This window comes from Accipiter gentilis, chromosome 18 (assembly GCF_929443795.1).
Source record: "Accipiter gentilis chromosome 18, bAccGen1.1, whole genome shotgun sequence".
NCBI lineage: Eukaryota > Metazoa > Chordata > Aves > Accipitriformes > Accipitridae > Astur > Astur gentilis.
This window is the reverse complement of record NC_064897.1, coordinates 17,806,786-17,828,807: the sequence shown is the minus strand read 5'-3', so window position 1 is coordinate 17,828,807 and position 22,022 is coordinate 17,806,786. Positions and strand designations below refer to the sequence as shown.

Below are 22,022 nucleotides of genomic sequence, written 5' to 3'. Positions count from 1 at the left end.
TTACCATAGCTACACATTGAGCAATGAGGTGTATTTTACACAGCTGAATGTATGCTGGTAAGCAGGAGGTAGTTGTCATAAATGCATTTTCAGGTTCCTGGGCCATTTATCTTAGTAAATTGTTAATGGTGCATGCCTGGAAAACGCCAGTGCTGTAGCCATCTGAAATGCAGTAATAATAATAGTACTTACTACTTGTATTGAGGCTTCTGTCCACAGAGCTTTGCATGAACACTAAACTAATTGATCCTGAAAATGCTCCTGTGCAGTAACAGGGTAAATATCGTTACTGGGGTTTTGTACGGGGAGAAGCTGAAGCAGGAGGGTGAATTGCCTTGCCTATAGATGCGTGGTAAATCTGAGCCCAGGGTTGGGCTGTAAGATGGGACATGTCCCGGGGTACCTCTGAAGGACCCTTCCGACCACGCGCAGATGGGGTTACTCCCTGCAAGCAGCATCCCTCTGCTTGCTGCTCCTGCCGGTGCTGTTAGTGCAGCTCAGCCGGGGCCTCAGTTGCTCCCTGCTGCCCGGGCGGTGCTCGGTGCAGTAAGCACGTTACCCCACTCCCCTAAACCTCTCCTCTCTGGTCCTGGGGGCTTGGGAGAAGGGACAAGCCCCTCAGGGGAGTGGGTGCAGGGAAAAGGGCAGGGGAGAGCGGCAAGGAAAAGCAAACATGGAGGATGCAGATAATGTCTTTGGGAATAAAAACATGTGTGGGAAGGACAGAAAAGGTGAGGAGTGGCTCTGATGGACAGCAAGGGCAGAGCTCGGTTCCATAGGGCACATCAGGAGGTGCAAAAAATGTTCTTTCCTGACATGTGGCGTGGCAGGAAACTCCAGAAATGACATCTATGTTTTGTCTTCTGGCCAGCTGACAGGGTTATATGAAAGGCTCTCCAAGGGCTCCTAACCCGCCCAGGTTAAACTGGGAGGACAGGATTTCATTGTCGCTGAGGAGGGCCTGAACCTGGGTGAAGGTGATTTGTAGCTTTTTTGAGCAGCATCCTGTTCTGGTTTACCATGCTGGGCATTTAGGAAGTCATTTAGAAAAACCTCCATCTTATTTTTTTAATGTTTCCAGGAATGGAAAATCCAGCACAACCATCAATAAATTGTACTGAAGGTTAATTACCTTGGCTGTTGAAAATGTCCTCCTTTATTTTTGGTCTGATTGGTTTAACGTCAGCTTCCAGTCATTGAATTTGTTTACACCTTTAAATGCCACACTGAAGGGTGCCATTACCAAAAGTCTGTTTTCCATAGAGTGATCAACTGCTCCCTTAACCTGCTGCTTGATACAACCCACTGATGTAGCTGCTGGCGTTTTCAGTGTTATGTGAGTTTTTGCAGTCCTCCAGTCGTTCCTGTAGCTAGTCTCTGAACTATCTCCAACTTACCAGAAAAGCCCATTGCAAGTTAAAAAGAAGAGGGACTAGCAAAAATTATCCAAGCCCTGCAGTGAACGTGCTAGTACACAGAGTAACGTAACTGTTCCTACTGACATTGCCTGTGCTTGTGTAAATGGGATTTGCTGACAAAAGATTTTGCTCTTCTCTAACTCAGCAGCACCCATTTATTATAATTATAACGCTGTCTTCTGCTCTGCAGTATTTCAATTATGAAAGAGTCTGTTTTGAGAACTGACTGCAAACATTTCCTCAACTTTATTAAATAGCACGGTTTGTGCTGATGGTATTGTTTATAGAGCATCCGAAGGCTTTTCGGGGCTTGGAGCCACACAGAACCAACCATGCCCTTCTCTAGGCGCTCGGTGTCTCAGTGACATTGGTGCTTGTGCTCCTCTTGCTTCAGTAATTTCAGGATTAGTTGGCTGTTTTGAAAAGCGAGGCTCTGTCCCCATCTTGCATGTTTGCTATCTGACCCGGTAGTACAAACCAGGAGTCGGGAGTCTCCTACTGGCTCCGTCACTGGGAAGCTGCATTACTTGGTCCCACTACCTTGTCTCTCTGCATTAGGCTTTCCTTATTTTTACCCCTTCCTGCGCCTGTAGCAGGGAAATTGCCGTGTGATAAGCAATAAACCAGCGTAAGTAAGAAGTGTAGTGTGTTCTCCTGTTGAGAATTACATTCCGTGTTTTCCCCTCAGACATGCCCCTTCCGAAGCGCCTGGGGTTGTGTGTAGGCCTTGCAGGCTCCACCAGGTGCCTATGCGTGATGGCTGCGTTGAAGTGGTGGAGAAGGTGATGGATGTGGGACAGGCAAGATGATCGTGGATATAGTGGAAGACCCTAGACAGGTATCGCAGATAAGAACAGATTTCATGTCCAAGCTGTTTACCCATCCTCACGGGCTCTAGCTGTGCAATTGCTGCTCTGATTGTAGACCAATTACTCTACAATTAGAAGGAAGTAGTAGCTGTAATATTCTGACCAGGTTTTGATGGTTCAGGGTATTTTTGGCCACTGGCCTGACCTTAAAATGCGAGAACAGCTGGGAAGCTGAGGCACCACTCACCCTATGAATTTCCTCGTCAGGGAGTAGGCAGGCCAGCAGCTCAGGTGCTAACACAACCAGCTTCCCTCATTTACCCCAGGTACCCCTCACTGGGTGTCTGCTTTTGGGGTGAGTCCAGGTGAATCCACACTGCCCAGGTTACAGAAAACACAAGCTACTCGAGAGGCTTCACAATCCAGCAGCAGCACTATCAGAAGTATGGGAGATCAAAATATCAGATCTGCCTAGCGTGCAGTGAGCAGATCAATAAGGGAATTAATAAGGAAATGGAGTCAATAAGGACACGGGCTGCCACCACCACCACCCGGGAGGGAGCTTCTGGGAGGTGGGAAAGGGACAGCAGCGTCACCCTGGACCGGCTTTGTCTGAGGCACGTGGATGATGGCTCATCCATCATTCCAGCTCGCTTCTAAAGCTTGTGCCAAATTACAATGTAGGTCTGCTTGATCTCTGGTGAATGAGTCTAACTGTTTGCTAAACAAAAGTGATCCTGTCAGTCGCACTCGGCTGCTTGAACCGCTCGCAATTACCATTCCACCAACGTAATGATGCGTTTCTACGCTCTGCTTCTCTGCCAGAAGTGTCTGTTGCCATGTAGCTATTTAGCGAAACAAAGGTTGCCATTGCTCCTGTGAAGTAGGCAGGTGATGTTGTAGCTATAGCTGTGGGAAAGGATGTTGAAGTGCACACAGGTTATGCAGTGAAATAATAGCACTTGAGGCTAAATCCTGGGAAAGTTGATTCCCGGTGCTTTAATTGCTTGCTCCCATTCCTGCTTTCAAAGGCAGGCAGGATCCTCTGCTGGCACGTGCTGGTGTATCTCTGTTAACTTCAGGGCAGATAAATGATGGAGGAGAAGAATGTATTTTCTCTGACAGTGAAACGGCAGGGCAGGTTTCCAAGGCAAACTCAGCAGCTGATCCCGACAACCGCCTGTTGATGCCATTGTAAGTGGCCTGTCAAAAAACTCATTCCTCACCACAGCCCAGGTGCCAGTGACACAACATCCTGACTTAGGTAATTAGTGCAATCTAATCATGCTGTCCAAGAGTGGGGGAAATGAAAACTGAAATGAAATGCAAAAAAGGAGAACAACATTTGAATTGGAGACGAGGAGAAGGAAAAGAAAACAAGTTCTGTGTACGTAGGAAAAGCTCCTCCTGTACATTGGGTTCCTAAAAGGAGAATGGAAGCGGAGCCCTTTGCAGATGCAAGATGAGTTACCTGTAAAGCAGACTTGATGAACAGCTGGCATTCTGCAGTTGTAGCAGTGGGTTATAAACCTTTCAGTTTACCTTCAGTAAAACAAGAAAAACACTGCTGGATTAGACTGCTTCACTGGTTTGGCTGACATATGGTAGTGACCCCAGGAGATACTTGGGGGTTTTTTTCTTGCAAAAAGTAAAGGCCAGAAATCCTCAGTCTGAGATGTGAGTTGACCATGGCTACTCTGAAAGCTGGCCTTAACATTCTTGCTGCTGCTTCTGCTGCAGATTTGTGGCTGTTGCTAGGAATTTCAGAAACCCCCTGCTCCTGGAGGTCAAACAGTGCTGGTCTTATCCAAAATAAAACCTGTCTTGCCGCTCTTTTGCTTGAGTGAGAATATGAGATCGTGCAACCTCATGCAAATATGAAGAACAACTCTGATGTGCTAATGAAGACATTTTTGCTGTTATTGATAGTTACGAAGCTTTTGTCCTGCTTCTCCCCAGCCTTGCTTCCTTGACGTTGCTGTTGAGACTGTTTTATCGCTCCTCAGGAATGCACATGAGCTGACATGCAGAGAGAGAAAAACAGTAGAGCCTTAAAACCCATTTGATGAACATTCGTTATGTCTTTAATAAGACTTTTAACAATGGGGGCGGGGAGGTGGTGGAATTCACCTTCCCTGCTGCAGTTGCACTCATTCAAAATTTTAATTCCCAAACCAGCTCTGTCTTACCGTCTGTGTTTGTTGCCAGGGCCGTACTTCCCATGGATGGCAGATTGATGTGAGCAACAGCGGGTGAGGCTGAAGGAGGTTGCTGGGTTTCTTGCTGGAGTTGGGTGAATAAATGCGCTAACAATAGTTCTGTGCTATTCAAGCTACATTTCTGTGTTTGGCAGAAGTTCAACATCTAAAAATTCATGTTTGCACTTTTGGATATAAAAACATATAGATTTGCCCTTAATTAAAAAATGTCAGTAGAGTATTGTGTTTAAGTTAACAGTGGGGGAGAAAGAGTTATCTTTGTGTGAAGGCAGATGCTGTGACCATCAAATGATACAAAACAGTTGAATCATAACTGAATTATTTCTTCATAACTGATTTTTGCTGGATGAAAGTCACAGAAGTGAACTGGGATTGGGTGACTAAAAAAGGAAAAGTGCTGGTAAGAAATAAATACAGACAGTAAGGCTGGGGGGGGAGAGAGAGATTCAGGCTGGCCCTGCAAGCATCGGGCACCTCGGGGCAACCCAGAACTGCTCTCTGGGGTGTTGCTCTTTCCCAACGGAGGCATGGGCAAGTGTGTGACTGACTCTTACCGTCAGTGTAGTGCCTGATAGTAGAGAGTCCTGCAGGAAGTATCCACCGTATGTGTAACACTGTGAGTTTGTGTACATGAATGCACTGGTCTGCATACATGAGAGTGCGTACACATCTGCAGTGTGCCTGTGTGTGTACGTGTCCGTCAATAGGTTCATAGCCACAAGCTCCCCTTGGACGTTCTCTGCCAAACACTGCTGACCGAACAGAGTGGGAAGGGGACCAGCCTGCCACGCAGAAACCTCCATTCTCCCTTGTGGCGTCTTCCAGAGAAGGGACCCTCTGGGCAGCAAGCAGGAACCCTCGGGCTGGCTTTCTTTGCGTCTTGAGGAGCTGTTCTGGTGCTCAGCCTTGAGACAGAGCAGGGAATAGGCCAGGAGGCAGATGAACCAGTATGAAAACTGTTGGTGCTGCAACGTGTCGTCTAGCTCTTGCAGAGCTTGCAAATAATACAGCTTAGGGCATTGCTCACAGCGTGGAAACTGGGAATGCTGGTTTGTGGCATCAGGAAGTGTCACGTGATCATGCTTATGTATTCTTGGTACTCGAATGCAGGCTAGGTGGGGGAGGAGGGAGCAGTGTGGGTACCACATCCATATCCCTCACTGAGGGAATGAAATTGGTTCATAACATCACTGGAATGGGTAGAAAAGGAGCAAGCAGGGCTGCTCTTTTTCCTCACTCCACTTAGAAATAAAGCCCTAATGCTGTAAGGGAGACTCAGGTTTCTTGCTAAGCTTTCCCACACACCTTCCCACTGGGTTTTTATATATCTTAAATCAACAGTATCTGGGGTTGTTTAAATTCAGTTAAATTGCACTCTCCATGCAGTAAAAAAATTGTGTTCATACAGCCCTTTATGTATGTGTGTGTCTGTGTGTGTGCCTTGAAAATGCCTCTCAGCGTGGACTGCAGGTGGCCTTGGATACCATCTGTGATTTATTTCTGGAAAGAATTAAAATACCAGCACCATTTGTTAGCCTGTTTTTACAGTGAGTCAAAAATGTGCAGCAGTGCTTTGCTGCGAGTGTCAGGGCTGCATTTCCTCCCGAAACCGTGAGTGTCCTTCTGACAGTTAATGTTACTTAGGTCAGGCCCTTGGAGCAAGCCCTCTGGTTAGGCATTTGGTGAAACATCTTCATAGAGACTTCACATAATACCCTGTGTTAGTGGATGTTACAGACTTGAGGCAGATCGCGTCCAAGGAGTCAGAAACATCTTTGCGCAATGTTCTTCTGAATCGCACTTTGACAATAGGCTTTTGTGGGGTAGTTGGTGCTCTTGTGTATGTATGTTGTGGCTGTCCTGAAGCTAGACAAAATTGTTGAGTGATTTAATAGTAATTGATGGCTGAAAAGGCTGCCTGATAATTTGAATCAGAGACTTAGTGGCCTTTACAACACAGTGCATAGGATGATGGCCAAATTACTTCAGCCAGTGTAATTTATTTTTGAACCTGTTCTCTATAAAGCGCTAATCCCTGCCTGTTTTGGGGTGTGCTCCACCTCTGCTCAGTTTTTCTGCTTTTTAGTGATCAAATATCAACCAAACGAGCCTTTATTTACTCAAAACCCAAACTGGTCTAAGTGCAACCGTGAGCCCTGATGCAGAGGCAGTATGTGTGCAGTGTAACTGCATTGACAGTGATGGAAGTTGGATGTGCCTGCTGGGATGGACAGACATATGTGTAACTTACCCATGGACACTGGTATCTACAGGCAGTGTCCCTTCCTAGACCGTGGCTTCAGTCGTGGGTGCAGGTCCTTCTACACTGTCCTTCAGGGACTTACTGGCTTTTCAAATGCATCTTCCTGGAGAAGAGCCCCCATCAGCTATGAGAATGGCTGCTCTATAGCCTTCTTCAGACACTTTGTCGTTGCTCTGAGTGCTTACGTATCGGGGACTGGTGCTGAAAATCTGGGGAATGGAAAATGCTTCCCTAATGAAGCTGCAAAGCTGTTGTCTTACTGGGACAAGGCACTTATTTTGATTTTTATGCAGGCCATGCAGAGAGAAACTTATGGCTGTATTTTGCTGGTTTTCGAGTCTACTTTTCACTTTTGTCTAATGAGAACCTGAAATCCAAGGATTAATTACTCGTTCCCACAGTCATTTCTTTTTCCCTAGCCTGCTGTCCTTGTCTTTATGAAAACTTTGCTCAAAGAATGACCAGGTAGCGCTGGTTATTGTCGTGCTAAATCATCAGAGACTTGCTTTCACTGGTCCTTACCAAGGGTCAGCAGAAAAATTGGTTCCCAGCGCACGTCTGTCAAGGATAACCTTGAGGCTTTCTGTGAAGGCTTGGCAGGAGTAGTTGAGGCACTCTGCTTATCCCCAGACTTTTGAGTGGCCCCTTTGAACAATTTGGGCAGTGCTGTAATGGGAGTGCTCTGATTTACACTAAAGACTGAAGCAACCCCCAGACATCTCAGAGACAGCCGTGATCACGGTTGGCAGTATGGGGCTGTACAGCTTCCTCCGGCACCTGTGAACCTTGGGAGATGACAGGCGTGATTTCACCCCATCTGCTGAGGTGAGATATATGTTGTTATTTAATCCCCTCATGTAACAGTTTGGTTGAAGAACTCACCCGATGGTGCCCTGTTTGCCCTCTCGTTTCTGTGGGTTCTGTGGAGGTGCCTGTACAGTTTGTGCTGTCTGTAAGTCAGGCGTGTCATGAATTATTAGTCGTTTGTTGAGCTTGAGTGGTTTCTGGGATTTTCAGGACTTAGATGCATCCTGCAGGCAGCCCGGTTTGATAACCTCATGTTGCCTTGGCACTGCAGGGAACATGAGTTTAGCAGGAAACGTTTTATTTATTCATATTTAGCTGTGACATTGTTTGACTTAAAATCCTTTTTTTCTCTGCGACTTCAACACGTAAGCTTCCACCCATGCCCAAGTTTGAAAATTTAATGAAAATCCATAAATTGTAGTATTGTTTAATGTGCTACAAGTTTGTTTTGTAAATGGCATGCTCCTGGATATGTTTGGTTTGGGTTGGGTTTTTTTCCCTTAATGGATGCCAGGCCCAAAGAATTCCTGGGGCTTTTGTCAATTTACAGATTAAGTCTATTCAGCTTCTCTTTTTTTCACGTTTCTGTCCCGGAGGGGTTCCCCTTGATATTAGGGCACAGCACAACTGCCATCCCCTGTGCTCTGCCCATCAGCCTTGGAGGCTCACACTGGTGAAAGAGTTTGCCGGTGGCAGGGCGCCCACGAGCTGCTGTTCCTGCCGGCTGGGCTGCCAGGCGGGGGGAGAAGCCATACAGCCAGCGCCTTTCTCCCTTCCACCGATCCCTGGCTGCGGTTCAGCACTTGCTGTGTATACCGAATTGGCCTCTGGAGATCCCAGCTGAGATCAAGATCCTGCTGTGCCGGGCACTGACTGCAGCTGGAGGCTGTCATCACCGCAGAGGGCTTGTGCTGTGAGCGGAGAGGGAGTAGAGTACGCGGCAGGGAAGTTTCATCGTTCTCGTTTTAGTGACGGGGCACGGAGACCCTGAGAGACAGACTTGTCTCGGGCCGTGTGGGAAATGTGGCAGAGATGAGCATCATCTCTCAGCGTCCACGTTTATAGGTGCTCGGGACCAAAATGTGGGTGACTTCTGCCCACTAGACAGTACAAGACGTTTGAGGTGGGCTGGCCCTCCTGCCCTTCAGCAGCAGCAGGGGGAGGACACCCCGGGTGGGTGTCTGAAATAGTTGTAGGCTCTGGTGATCAGGCATGTCCCCCACCGACTGCTTGAGCGGGACCTCCATCAGGACCCGAGCCGGTCCATGTAACACCAGTGAGGACCCTAACGGGACCTGCAGAGCTGCTCAGGGATGCTCTGAGAGCCCCTGGCACCATGCTGGGGTGGGATAGCTCCCTGTCTTATTCCTAGCATTGTGTCAGGCCCTGGGCTGGACCACCTCGTAGCTGGAAATGGGCATGATGTAATATCCAGCGCCGGGCCATGCTGTGTACAGCCAGGAGCCTGGCTGCTTTGTCATGCTTTCACTGAAGAAGATTATGCCTGAGGCTTTCAAAGGAACCCAAAAGCATTAGATCTCACTTGCTTGACTTTCAATAGGATTTCCAGGGTTTTTCTGGGAAAAAAAAAGAAAGGAAAAAAAAAAAAAAAAAAAGGTAAAAAATCCCAGCCTGCTACAAACCTTCTGCCAAGCTGAAGGGTGTTACCTTTGAGGAAATATTGATGCAACTACTAAAACTCTTCAAGAGAAACCAGCTGCTGCTTAATACTGCAGGATCATCTCTCCTTCTATAAAAGGAATTAAAATGCTACAAATGGAAGGTCTTTTTGAGAAAGACATAGAATCTGGCTCTGTGACCCGCACATCTCCACATCATGTAGAGCAGCTCTCGGAACAAGGTACCACGCTATAGTGAGGCCATGGCCTGAGTTGTTGCCAGCACAGGATTGTTCCCTGTAGGATGACTGGTCTCTGAATTACATCAAGTCAAGTTTTAATTCAACCTGACATAGAGCTTTATTGAGAACTTACGTAAATACGTGAAAATGAGTGTGATGTAATATTAAAATTGGAAAATTGGCTTGGAATAGTATACCAGAGTAAATATAAAACGGGCAGTGTAAAAATTTGGCACAGATGAAACATTATTCACGTAACATTCTTACTTTTGTTGGCAAAATGATGCCAATAAAATATTATGGTATGTGTTGAAATGGGACAAAATGTGCCTTAAAAACAAGTTGCCACGCTGCCAGCAAGTAATTGGGCTTGGGTAATTAAGGCCTGACTCTGCAGGCTTAATCTGGCTGAAGTGAGCCTCGTGGATGTTGAGCGTTGCGGTGGGGTCGCACAGGCCCCAGGAGAGCCGAGAGCGGGTAGGAGGGAGGCATCCCGCAGTATGGAGGACTGGTGAGAGGAGGTCTGTCCCAGGGCTCTTCAGCCCCTCTTCTTTTACCAGGAGAGAAGCAACACAACCTGTTTTCTCACGGCGGCACAGCAGTGGTAATTAATCACAGCTGCTTCAAAGGTAGAGCATTCCCTGCGAGTGCTAAGTTTAAACGCATTCTTTAATCAAAAGATGCATTAACAAAAAACAGGCATGCTAGATCTCCCCAGGTGAATCAGTTGCTGATCTTTCTTTCTAGCAGAAATGAATATGCTTGGAGCCCCTTTGAATATTGTGCAAGATGATGCAGGCAGTTCTTTTCTTGCTGCTGCTGCCACGGCATGGCCGTTAGGTTAATGATGGCCAGCGTTGCTTACAGTTTTTATAATGGCTTTAAGGACTCATGTCTCAAGTCACTGGGAACGTTCTTTCAACAGGCTTATCATCCATGCTTGGAGGGTGGCGAGGGGCTGGGCAGAGCCACGGGGAGGCACTGGGATGGGGCATCAGGGAGAGTCATCTTGGTGCCTGATCTCTCAGGGCTGTCTGAGCTCTGAGAAGTGGCTCTGGCATGCTTTCAATAACCCCTTTATCATGTGGTGGCCATGGGGGCCTGCCCAGATACCTGAAAGCTGGTGTTGCAGCCCTTTTCATGCTGTTCCTGGCAGTTTCCCTGGCTAATTGTGCATTAGCCTGGCCCCATCCCCTGTTGCTCTCTGCCCCTGCGCAGCGATGGCTGTGCAAAACCCACATAATGCTCTTAACAGTGAGCGGGGAGTTGTCACGCGAATGCCTTTTGCCCCCTGAATACTTCTGGCACCAGCCCAAGGGCCATTTAAAGGCAGGACTGGGAGCAGAGCGTGCCAGTTGTTTAAGTGGTCTCTCTCAATCTGAATTAAAAGAATTAAAATTCTTGGTGGATTATAGGTTGTAGTCATGACAACAAATTCCCTCCCTTACTCTTTTTTTCTGAAATTGTCTTGTAGTTCAGATATGTTGCCAAACAAAACCCTTCAGTTTTTTTCTTAACTAATGTTTCAGGTAATAACAGCATTAAATTAAAAAGCAAAATAAATGGTCATCAGCGTTTTGATGACTATATATGTTTTATGCCTGGTGTCTTCTTGTGAAATGGGAAGTCTCTTGACTGTGCGAGTCAACAAGGCTTTTTTGTTCAGTGGTATTAGAGGGAATTTCACTAGCCTAAAAGAAGTGGGGATAATTACTAACAGGAGTTCTTGTGCAGTGTATACCTGTAATAGTTAAAGGGAAAGCTGCTTAAATTTATTCTGACAATTGCAGATACAGCACTGGAGGAATCATTTGAATTATTCATTCTGCAACAAGGAAACATCCCACTTGTCTTTTCTTTAGAAATGAAATCCCAGCCTGATTTAAAATATACTTTTAAGGGTTGGTTTCCTTTTTTTTTTTAAAGTAATTCTGCCGTTTCAAGACTTCTATTATAATCACCTGTGAATGTAGGTTTTTAAAGAAAATTATTCTGATTTCTAAAAGAAAGGTGAAACTGATTTTTTTACATGAACTGCTTCTTGTAGAATAAGTTTAATGAAATTCAGCTTTCTTTCATAAATAATGCAGCACTTGCATTTGATTAGGTGAAGCCTAGAGGAATTTCTACCTAATCAGATGCATAGCAAGAAGGATATTGCCTGCAGACTGTTACCATTATCAATGGTGGTGGCAAGGAAAGTACAGCTCCGTGTGTGTCCAGATTGAAAGCTTTGTTTCTTAAGAGAAGTTGCAAAACAAAGTATATGTGTTCCAACTGATTCCTTGCATCTCAGAGTGTCCTGACTATTTGTAAAACAAGGTCTAGCTTCTAAGTATTATCTTTATTGTGGCATGAAGAAACTTCAGGTTAACTGGAGACCGCCTGTCCTGGTTATGTGTTTCTGACCCTTCCGAGAAATAAATATATGTGGGGAAGAGACAATCTTTGCATCAGAGACCTTATGGTCCAAATAAGCAAAGTAGACATCGGGAATTATTGGGACCAATTCCAAAAGTCTTGAAAAACACCACAAACCTCACGATCCCATAAAAAATAGAAAGAAAGATGTACGTGTGCCTCCATTCATTAAAACAATAGATCACATACAGCAAAAAGCAAACCAGTTTGCAAATGGTGTATCTGCAAGTTTTGCAGAAACACTTTGAGAGTTCTTGAGTAAATGTTGCTTTAATTAGTCACTTGTGGTCAAGTTTTATGCTGTTCTGTAAATCCAGCCGCAAGACTTTGTTCTAGTCTGTTTTTATCCCCAGGAAGCTGTTACTAACAGCAGGGGGTGTGCATGAACAGAGGGTAGTTTGAATAAGGCCATTAGTCCTTTAGTCAACATCCATATTAATAAATAAAAAAGGGTCTGGTCTTCGTTCTCTAGCCCTGAGGCCAACTCGCATAAATTGACCTGCAAGTATTCCGTGTTTGTATCCTCTGAGAGACAGCGGCTGAGCCCAAGCTGGCTTTTGGGACCAAACCCTGGTCTGTGTTCAGCCCTGGACCATGCCTGGGAACTATTTGCGGCTGGTGTGAAACTGTTAGGGATCATGTTAACAGTATAACAGCGTGGATGGTCATGGGCTCAGCCTCTGGGTCTGATTACTTTCCTGGAGGTGATGCTCTCTTAGGGCTTGGTTATGCTCTCTGCTGAACTCAGTTGAGTGGCATCTTGCTCTACTGCTGTAATAAAGTAATATTTTAAATAAAACTGTAAAGAACTGAACCCTGACGGCAAAGCCCAACACCACTGCCTTATCTCACTGTGCTCAGATTTTTCTCTTAACGTTTGTTCAGATATGTAAAATTGCAAATGTTGGAAGTTCTTCAGGCCAGATGCTAAGCGGGTTTAAGCTGACAATTCGTGCTAGCTGAGGTTCTGTTTTTTCACTTATATTTCTTGGAAAGGGCAATGAGATGTAATGAATAAATGTAAAACACAAGAAATAGAGTCCAGGATACATGGGAGACGTGCTTGCATCCTGTGATTTGCTGTTGAGAGGGTTTAGCTCTGAGCTCAGAAGTGTATTTATGGAGCTGCTGGTCAGAACTGTGTAATTTAAAGGTGAAATCAGTTCTCTTTTTTTAATCTTGAGTTTTCATTCCTCTCCAAATTGGTGCAAGCGGATCTCCTGGGCCTACATTGTCATGGGAGCACTAGAGGCCAAGAACAGAATTAATTTCTGGAAGTTTGAGAGCAAAACCATCAGGTTTAGGCCTGTAAAATGTTAATCTGTTTCTGACTTTCCCAAGAATTGTCTGAAATACTTTTGCCCACTCATAACTCAAGCGACTTCATGTGAGATATTAGAGCTGGTTTTATGTGTGAGTACTGACAGAAGTAGTGCACAGCTTTTATCATAGCCAACTGGAAAAAAAGCCTCAAAAATATAACTCCCAGACCTTTTTTTGGTCCAAAACAATGTCAGAATGCCATGGAAGAAATGGGAAACAAGGGTGAGCCCTCAGTCATTTGCCCTAAGGTAGATAGGGTGTTCTTCGCTCAAGATCCTGGTCAAGTTATCACACAGAGCTGTGGCCCAAGTGCTGAAGAGCAAGCAAGCTTGGTCCTTTCCATTGCTCCCCTGCTGTTGCTGTGGAAAGCGTTCGTTCCAGCCTGCTTCGGCTGCGGAGGCTTAGCCTTGATCACCAGTGGATTTTAGGGCCAAGGTCAAGACTCAACACTATACCCTCATCACCATCTTGTCCTTTGCTGATGCTTCTCCAAGCACAGGCAGCCTTTCACATCCCGAAACACATCGGGCTCACTGGGTAGCTTCAGTGATGGAAAGTGATACTATTTCTATGCCAACTGCAGTCTCGCCATGAATTTCCTATTCTTTGCTCCTCTGCGACTAGATCAGTTAGGGAGCTCTTCAAAAATCACTCGAGCAGCGAATGCGGGTAGCGTGGGTGAATGCAGACACAGGGCATTGCACTTGAGGGCTTGCAGCAGGAGGAGTGGTTTCCTCTGAGAGACAGGATGCTTTTCTGTAGGGGAGGGATGTTGAGAGAGTGTGCAGTCATTAGTTACTATGAGTGGTGGTCACTACATTTATCTTTTGTCATTGTAATACGCTAAGTTTTAAAAAACATACATGGCTGCATCCTTGAATGATCTCTCCTCAACTATGTGGCTTTGCAATCCTTGTCTGCTAGACTTGGTGTTGGGTGGAAAAAGGACTTTGGGCTCTTCTATTACTTAGTTGTAGGAAGCATCCTGGGTTTGTTACCAGTGCATGTCCATTTCTCCTGGAGTTCCCTTGTGTGTTCCCAGCTTCACCCCCAAGTAAGATCTTGCCAAAATCACTTATGTGCTGTGGAGCGAAAATGTGACTGATACAAATGTTGCAGCAGTGTATAAAATGCTAAATTATTCATGGTACTTAAGCACAGAAAATCCCAGGGCTGAACTGACATAATGAAAAACTCCAGGCAAAAAAACCCCACCATGGAAAGTCTTAGATTAAAAACAGTTGCAAACTTTAGAGTCAGACTATATTATAGAGTCGTAATCCCTTCTTCCTTTAAATGCCCCTCCTGATGCTGTACCCTGGGCTGTCATAGCCAACTACTTTTAATGTCATTATCCACATCACTTTCCCATGAACAGGGGACCTAAGGCAGTGAAATGTCAGATGACTTGTCCTCGTCCAAAATAGAAAATCTGCAGTGGCAGCGGTATTTGCAACTAGGTCTTCTCAAACCAAAGCCTTGACCATGTTAACCTGCTTCCTCCCCATCATGAATGAAGTGATCATCTGGAGGAGTTCTGTGGGCAACCACCTGTGTGCCATTTCATACCGGAGCATCGGACATACTCACACAGCTGGTCTTCCAGCTTGCCTGGGACCTCTGTGGGCTACCATCATAGTTTTATTTCTTTATCATAATGAACCTCAGTTTTCACCCCTCTATGACACAAAGGGTCCTGTGTGCTAAATCTTGCCCTGGGCCACTTTCACCTCTGGAGTTTTCTGATGAAAGACCTGCAAACCAAACTATGAATGTAGGAGCACAACTTTGAGAATTTAAGCAGCTGAATGGACCATGATGATGTTCTTAATTCATGGAGAATTTTAACAGAGGTACACTGGGCCCAATATGTAGTGTTATAACTGAAACAGGTAGATGTAAAGATCAACAGATCAGTTAAAACGAAAACTGAACCAACTGGTAAAAAAATACAACTAGAAGCTTAGGGAATTCATACTGTTAAGCAGTCTGTTTCCAGATTTTTTTTATCGTTTTGCTTGGTCCTGAAAACATTATTCAACAACTGATTTCGAGTTTCCTTTTGCACTTTGTTACCACTTTTATTGTGGAAAACTGATTTAGAAAAAACAAAACAGATCAACTTAAAAAGTGTTGTGTTGGTTTCTATATATGTCAAAACATATTTCCACTGGAAACATTTTTGACAAAGCCCTTCTTGCTTGTTTGAAAAACATTTTGAATAAAAACGTTCAAGCTGCTTTAGTCACTTTGCCTTTTGCTTGGAGGGTAAAATAGGCTTTCAAAACTGTTCAGTGTTCCCTTTTGCCCTGGAGGCATGCAGGAACTGTAGGAGAAGATCTGATTTGCAATCTCTTTGTGAGTTGAAAAGGTTCCTCAGGATCCCATCAGGACCTGCAGCAAATGAGGGGAAAGCAGTGTTTCCTAGCTGGCATCCTTCCCTTTACCAAGTGCTGAACAGCAGTGGTGGCAACATCAGTGACCTCAGCTTTATTTGCCAATTAATGAGTGTCAGTAACTTGATATTTCATTTTTCCTAGACTGTACCCTCGTCATGCAAGTGCTCTCAACAACTTGGGAACGTTGACCAAAGACGTGGTGGAGGCAAAGGACTACTACAGACGGGCCCTTCAGTTAAACCCTCAGCACAATCGAGCTCTCTTCAATCTCGGCAACCTGCTCAAGTAAGTTGAACACAGAACTGGCACCAAGGAAATTCACATTCTCTCTATGCACATTACCAAAATAGTTTCTTCTGCCAAGTGGTAAAGGAATGGCGTTATTTCTTATTGCCGACCTAGAGTGCCGCCACAAAGGTGAGGCTTAGTTTGGATATCCTTATGCTGTCTGCCACATCACTTCAGGTGCTGTTTACAGTTGTGTTTCAGTTGGAGGGAACTCACTTGTTCTAAATCAGGCATCAAAAATGAGGTGCCTAAACCCAACTAGTCACCTGAGATTCCCATCTTGGTGTAGAGTTGTAAGCCTTTCCAGTGCAGTAAGCCATGCTATTCAAAGACAGGCATCTGATGCAAATCTAATAAATAAACACAGATCCAACAAATCTCTCTCTGCAAGTTCCCACTTCTCTTCATTAGCTGTATGGGAAGGTCGATGCGTAGTTTATATAAGCACCTAACTCTGAGATGCTCAGAGCAGCAGAAGGTTCATCCCATTGCAGAGCGGGTCGGTCTGGATTTGAGGGGAAAGCTGATTTACATCCCTATATGGTTACTCTGCTGAGCAAGAAAACAAGTTAATCAGCTCATAATTTCATTCGTTACTTAGAGTGTCAGCCTTTAGCAAAGAGAATAGCAGACAATCATAATCATGCAAATTAATTTGACTAACCTTATCTAAAGACTGAACTTGGATCTACACAAGAAGCTTTGCCCATATGATGAGATCTGCTAGGGGTGCAATTAAAAAAAGTAAAATATCTCTATTCCTGCATTGCTGTTTTGCACCAGCCAAAAAAAAAGCCTTGTTTTTGTGAGGATAGCGTGTTATTTGCTGACAGAACTGCGTAAACTATAGCAGTAAAAGTACACTTTTGCTGATATAAACTGCACCTATTTTGCTGGTAATAGGTCTCTGGTAAATCTTTTAGAGTAGCTTGGGCTTTAGTGTTGGGCAGGTTTTAAAGTAGCACTGTCTCATCAAAACGTACTTGAGCTCTCTGGTTCTGAAATGTTACTCTGAGTGTGAGTTTATGTGACGGATATTAAGTGGATTGCTGAAGTTCTGCCTGGTCTGTTCGGTACCAGAGAAGTTATCAGAATAATATTACAAGTAAACCTGATGGTTTGAGGTTAGAATATGGCAGATGAGTAATTCTTAAATAGAAAGTAGGTGAGTGCTTTACTGGAAATACTCACAAGAAAGGAAAATGGTAAAGACATTTCTCTTATTACAAGAGAAATGGAAAGTCTTTGTATTATTCATCAGATTTGGTTGATTGAAATTAATCTTAGGTAGCAATGGTGTTTAAAAATACATATTGTCCTTTTAATCCATCATGTTTGCCTTAGTTATTATTCTCTGTGATTTTTTTTTTTTAATATACAATATTAATACAAAAGGACGTAAACCAGAAGCAGCACCAGGACATGTCAATAATGCTTAAATCTGGCCTGTTGATGGGCTCTTATGACCCAGCAGATGGGTAGAAACTGGATTTGTTGCACTGGCAAAGCACAAAGGAGACACGTGGGAACATCTCTTAGAAGTGCTGTTTGTTTTGTGTGCAATATGTCATCTTTTTCTTAATGTGATAGTTAAGATATTGTGTGTCCTGTTGGACTGTATGTGCTCTGCATCCTTCTGTGTTGCCATATATTGTGGTATGTTAAAGGTGTGTGATGCTTGTGCTAAATGTGTTAAAAGAAAGGGCTCAGGTTCCACCTGCCCTTTTCCTACACCCATTTGCTCCCATTTTCTAGACTTTTTTTTAGGCTTCCAAAACAACCTAGTGCACCTGGACACACCAGTAGTATTAATTATAATGGAAACTGGCTGTTCTCCTCTCCTTATTCAGCTTTAAAAACCTGCTAAAACATAGGTAGAGTTCATGGTGGCGGGATTAGCACATACGTAAAGCAGATGGTGTGCAGGCAGATCCTATATGAATGTCTCTCCTAAAACACTAGCCCAAACCCCTTTGCCAGGACCTTTCCTGGATCATCCATCAACTTAGCAGGGATCATCAGCCATGCTGGAGCACGAGGTGACTTATGAGATGACCAGACGGGAACGAGGCAGAGATTTCAAGCTCCCCTTTCCTACTGCTTTGTCTTTATTTATGTTTTCTACCTGGCTTTCCAAATTATCCTTTCATATATATGTATATAGGGCAACCAGTATTCTGCAGACACTAAATGCTACTCTAATATAGGTAATAAATGAAAATCTGCAGAGTATTACAGGCAGATATTACTTTCTGGCTGTGCTATGAGACATTACGGAGAGTGTTTTGATTTTTAAACATATGGCAGAGAGACGATAAATGGTCAAGCCATAAAAGCATTTTCTGTCCTCTTTGCAGAGGCTTTAGTGCATGGTGCAGATCAGGAAGAGCTGGATCTGCAACACTTAAGGCACGTCCAGTAACAGCGCTACTTGTACTGGGACACGTAATGAAACCGTCTGGCATGGGGAATTCCCAGTTGAATTCTGCTGATTTCCTTTTACCCACCCCTGCTCATAGCGTAGAAATCTGAGGGCGGGTATTAAATTTCACCTCCTCTGGAGTGCTGAGAGAGGGGAACTCCAGGATTTTGGAAGGATGGGTTTGCTATTCCCATGTGGGAATCTGCCTCTTGTTATTCCCTGTAAATAAGCTCTCTATTTACGCATCTATTGCTTGTGATTTAAGCTTGAGTAAAAGTCTGGTTTGAGGACCACAGGGTGGAATTTTTAAGGTTTTTTTCTGCGGAAGTCCTAGATGAAAAAGGATGTTTCCATTTTCTGTTTGCACATAATGAAGACAGCTATGTGCCAGAAGATGAATGTTCTCAGGAAGCATTGCAGGGTAATGGCTGAATAAGCCTCTGGTTTTGTTTACATATCCTAAAATAAAGTAGTATGTCATCATTTTCTTGCCCAATATAAATATTGGAAAGTAGATAATTAAACAATGCCAACAGATATCTTAGTTAAAATAGACCCAAAAGATGGCCTACCTAAAAGTGAGAAATCTCTTTCTCTGCTTTTGTGGTCTGTGACCAGTGACACAGAGCAGTCTGATGCTCTTTCTTGTGTTTTGGTTTGAAGTTTCCCATTATATAAATATTTAAGTTCTCTATATAGGTTCAGTTTTGTTGAGATACAGCTTGAAAAAACTGAGATAAATATCCTTCAGAATACCTCACAAATTTATAGCCTGTAGGATATTCTGTAAAGACACAAGAAATAAAATATTATGAACATTTGAAGTAAATATTTATCTTGGCTTTCTATTGCAGGAAGAATGGGAGAGAACCTCTTACTTGCGGTGCTGTATCTATCCATACCTAAAGCACTCCAATATTTAGTACACTGTTTCTTATGAAGAAAAGCCTCATAACTCTTACGTGCTTTGAGAGTGTTATGGCTTCATTTTCGAGGGGAAAGTGAAATGCCTAGAAACACTATGCAATGAAATCTTGAGTTTATTCAAAGGACTGATTCTCTTCTCAATGTAGAGTAACACACAATGTGTTCTGTGTGTTTGTTGCCATGATTTAGTCCCAAGTGTAGCAAACCCATCTATTCAGAGGAAGGAGGACTATCTGCCCTCTCTGATACAGGCTTCTGGATATGTATGTATGTGAATGCGCTGACACAGGCTTGTGTAACTGTCTGAAGATGCTGAAAAACATCAGATAGATATTACGTGTATCGAGATTTAAGATCTTTTAGAGAGTGAAACATTCCTCCCTTCCATTCAAAGAAGCAAACTGGGTGATAATATTCAGGGATACTGCATCTGGCTTTCTGGATGGTCTCTGGTTAGGATACTCTTGTGTTACATGAAGTGCTGTTGTTATCTGTCAGTATCACATGTTGTAGCCTGTTTGTGGGAAAAAAAACCCCAAATCAACCAAACTCTGGCAGTGTCAAATTTACAGTAGATTCAGAAAATAACTTAGGTTGGAATGGACCTCTGGAGATGATTTGGTCAAGCCCACTAGTCAGAGCAAGTCTAATTGGATCAGGTTGCTCAGGGCTGTGTCCAGCTGAATCTCGAACACCTCCAAGGACAGAGATGCCACAATCTCTCCACGCAACCTGTTTGAGTGTTTGACCACCCTCATGGTGAAAAATATTTCTCTGTACATCTAATCAGAATTTCCCATGTTCTTACTTGCATCTGTTGCCTCTTGTCCTGTCACTGTGCACCTCTGAGAAGAGTTTGGCTCTGGCTTCTCTGTATCGTCTGACCTGCTAGTTGCAAGCAGCACTGAAGCCACCCCTGAGCCTTCTCCTCTCTGGGCTGCGCAGACATGGCTCGCTTGGCTTCTCCTCGATGCAGCAGGTACTTTAGCCCTGACCTTCTTTAGTAGCCATCTGTTGGGCTTCCTCCAGTAAGTCCATGCCTTTCTTGCACTTGGGAGCCCGACTCTGGACAGACATTGCTCCAGATCTGGTCTCACAAGTATCGTATAAGGTGGAGAGATCACTTCCCTAGACCCACTGTTGGCCTTCTTTGCCATGTAGGGTACATCGCTGGCCCATGATCAATTTGTTGTCCACCAGGACCCCAGTCGTCCCCCAACCTGTGCTTGTGCCCAGGGTTATCCCACTCTGGTTGCAGGACTTACAGGACTTCTGTGGAACTTCCTGAGGTTCCCATTAGACCTGGTCCCTCTGAAAAGCATCCCTGATGTGCAGAATATTGCCTACTCCCCCACTTTGGTGTCATCCACATGGTATATATGAATGGCAAAGGAATGCATCTAAATTATCTGAATCAGTTTTAATCTAGGGAGTTGAGCAGGCTTAGAGGCTTCCTTTCATACAGGTGGAGTTAGACACTGCAAGCTCCCCTTGGATTATGGTGTGAAACCAAGATGAGATGTTCAGAACAGTTGTGGGGCCCTTGTTTGAGTTCTGTGTTTCTGGCTTTAATGCAGTCAAACTAACTTCACAAAATAAAACAAATCTTGAAAGTTAAAAAGTCCTCTAGAGCAGTAATTCCTAGGTTACTTTTTCTGTTGCAAATGAAATTTGCTCCAGCGCTAACAGCCCACACACAGCCCCATGCATCACCAGACTTCTGCGGGATGGTTTAAGCTGATGCTTCTCCAACTGCAGGGCACTTGCAAAAATATGGAAGAGGTGCTCTGGTGGAAAGAGTTGTTCCTTGCTCTTGGCTCAGACTTGCTGATTGTAGAGGGGAGGCTGGGGACTCGAGTGGAAGAGGGAGTCGGGAGAGGGCATTGTAAGGCAAGGTAATTTGGGGAAAAATTGGATTAAATGATCATAGACTCCTCATGTCAGTTGAATTTGTTCCTCTCTCTGTCATAGCAAAAGTATACATTACCTAGCTTTTCCTGCTCCAGATCCCCAGTTTACAGTAAATTAGTGTATCGGACTGTTCTTCCAATGCTCTGCACTCTCCCAAATTGCATGAGACTGATATAAGCGACGGCCACGATCCTGCAAAGCATTGGCCTTGATCCAGGAAAGCACTTCAGTCAGTAATTAATTTTCAACTTGCATACATAAAAATCAAGTACGCGTTTAAGTGCTTGGCCAGAGCACTTGGTATCTTGCAGGCCTGAGTCCTCTGAGAAACTACTGGATCTGCTTTTTTTAATATAATTCAGTCTGTCACATAAAAAGACGCCATAATCTTTCCCTCCCTAGCCCCACTTTCAGGAGACAAACATTGTTCTTGGATCAAACGGGGAAAAAAAAGGCCATTTTATAAAAAAGGGTAATTAAGAGGGCTGCTCCATGTTCAGAGTGCATGCTTGTGGTTAATGGGAACTTTTACTGCTGCTGAGTGGATCACTTAATCCTTTTATTTCTGTAGCTGGCATTTCCTAAATTTTTTTTGCCAAACATCAATACCTTTATAAAGCAGTCATCTGTTTTTGATTTATAAAAGTGTGTCATGAAACTCCAGCCAAGGGATCCAAAAGTTTTATAAATTGACAAGCTAGCTAGTCTTTAATTAGTTCAGGAGAAAAGTGGTTCTTTATTTGTTTTTGCTTCATTCGTGTAATTTATATGGAACACCACTGGAAGAAGAAAAAGACTAGCACAACTGGTTTTACTTAGCTTAATGCACAGGCAAAATACTCTTCCAGTTACACACTAGAAAGGGGAAAAGTCTGCAAAGCCACATATATTATCAGCTGAAATTTGCACCTTATAAACAAGATCTGGTTACTTGACCATGTCACTCAGATGAAA

The 22,022-nt window shown here is 44.1% G+C and overlaps 1 protein-coding gene across 1 annotated transcript in view; it reads left to right on the top strand.

Annotated features, from left to right (window-relative positions):
* TMTC1 (transmembrane O-mannosyltransferase targeting cadherins 1) overlaps window positions 1–22,022 on the top strand; it is a 146,399-nt gene that overhangs the window by 105,786 nt on the left and 18,591 nt on the right. Inside the window, exon 12 of the mRNA XM_049822158.1 lies at window positions 15,662–15,805. Coding sequence (XP_049678115.1) covers window positions 15,662–15,805 — 144 coding nt within the window. The remainder of the gene's footprint in view (window positions 1–15,661; window positions 15,806–22,022) is intronic.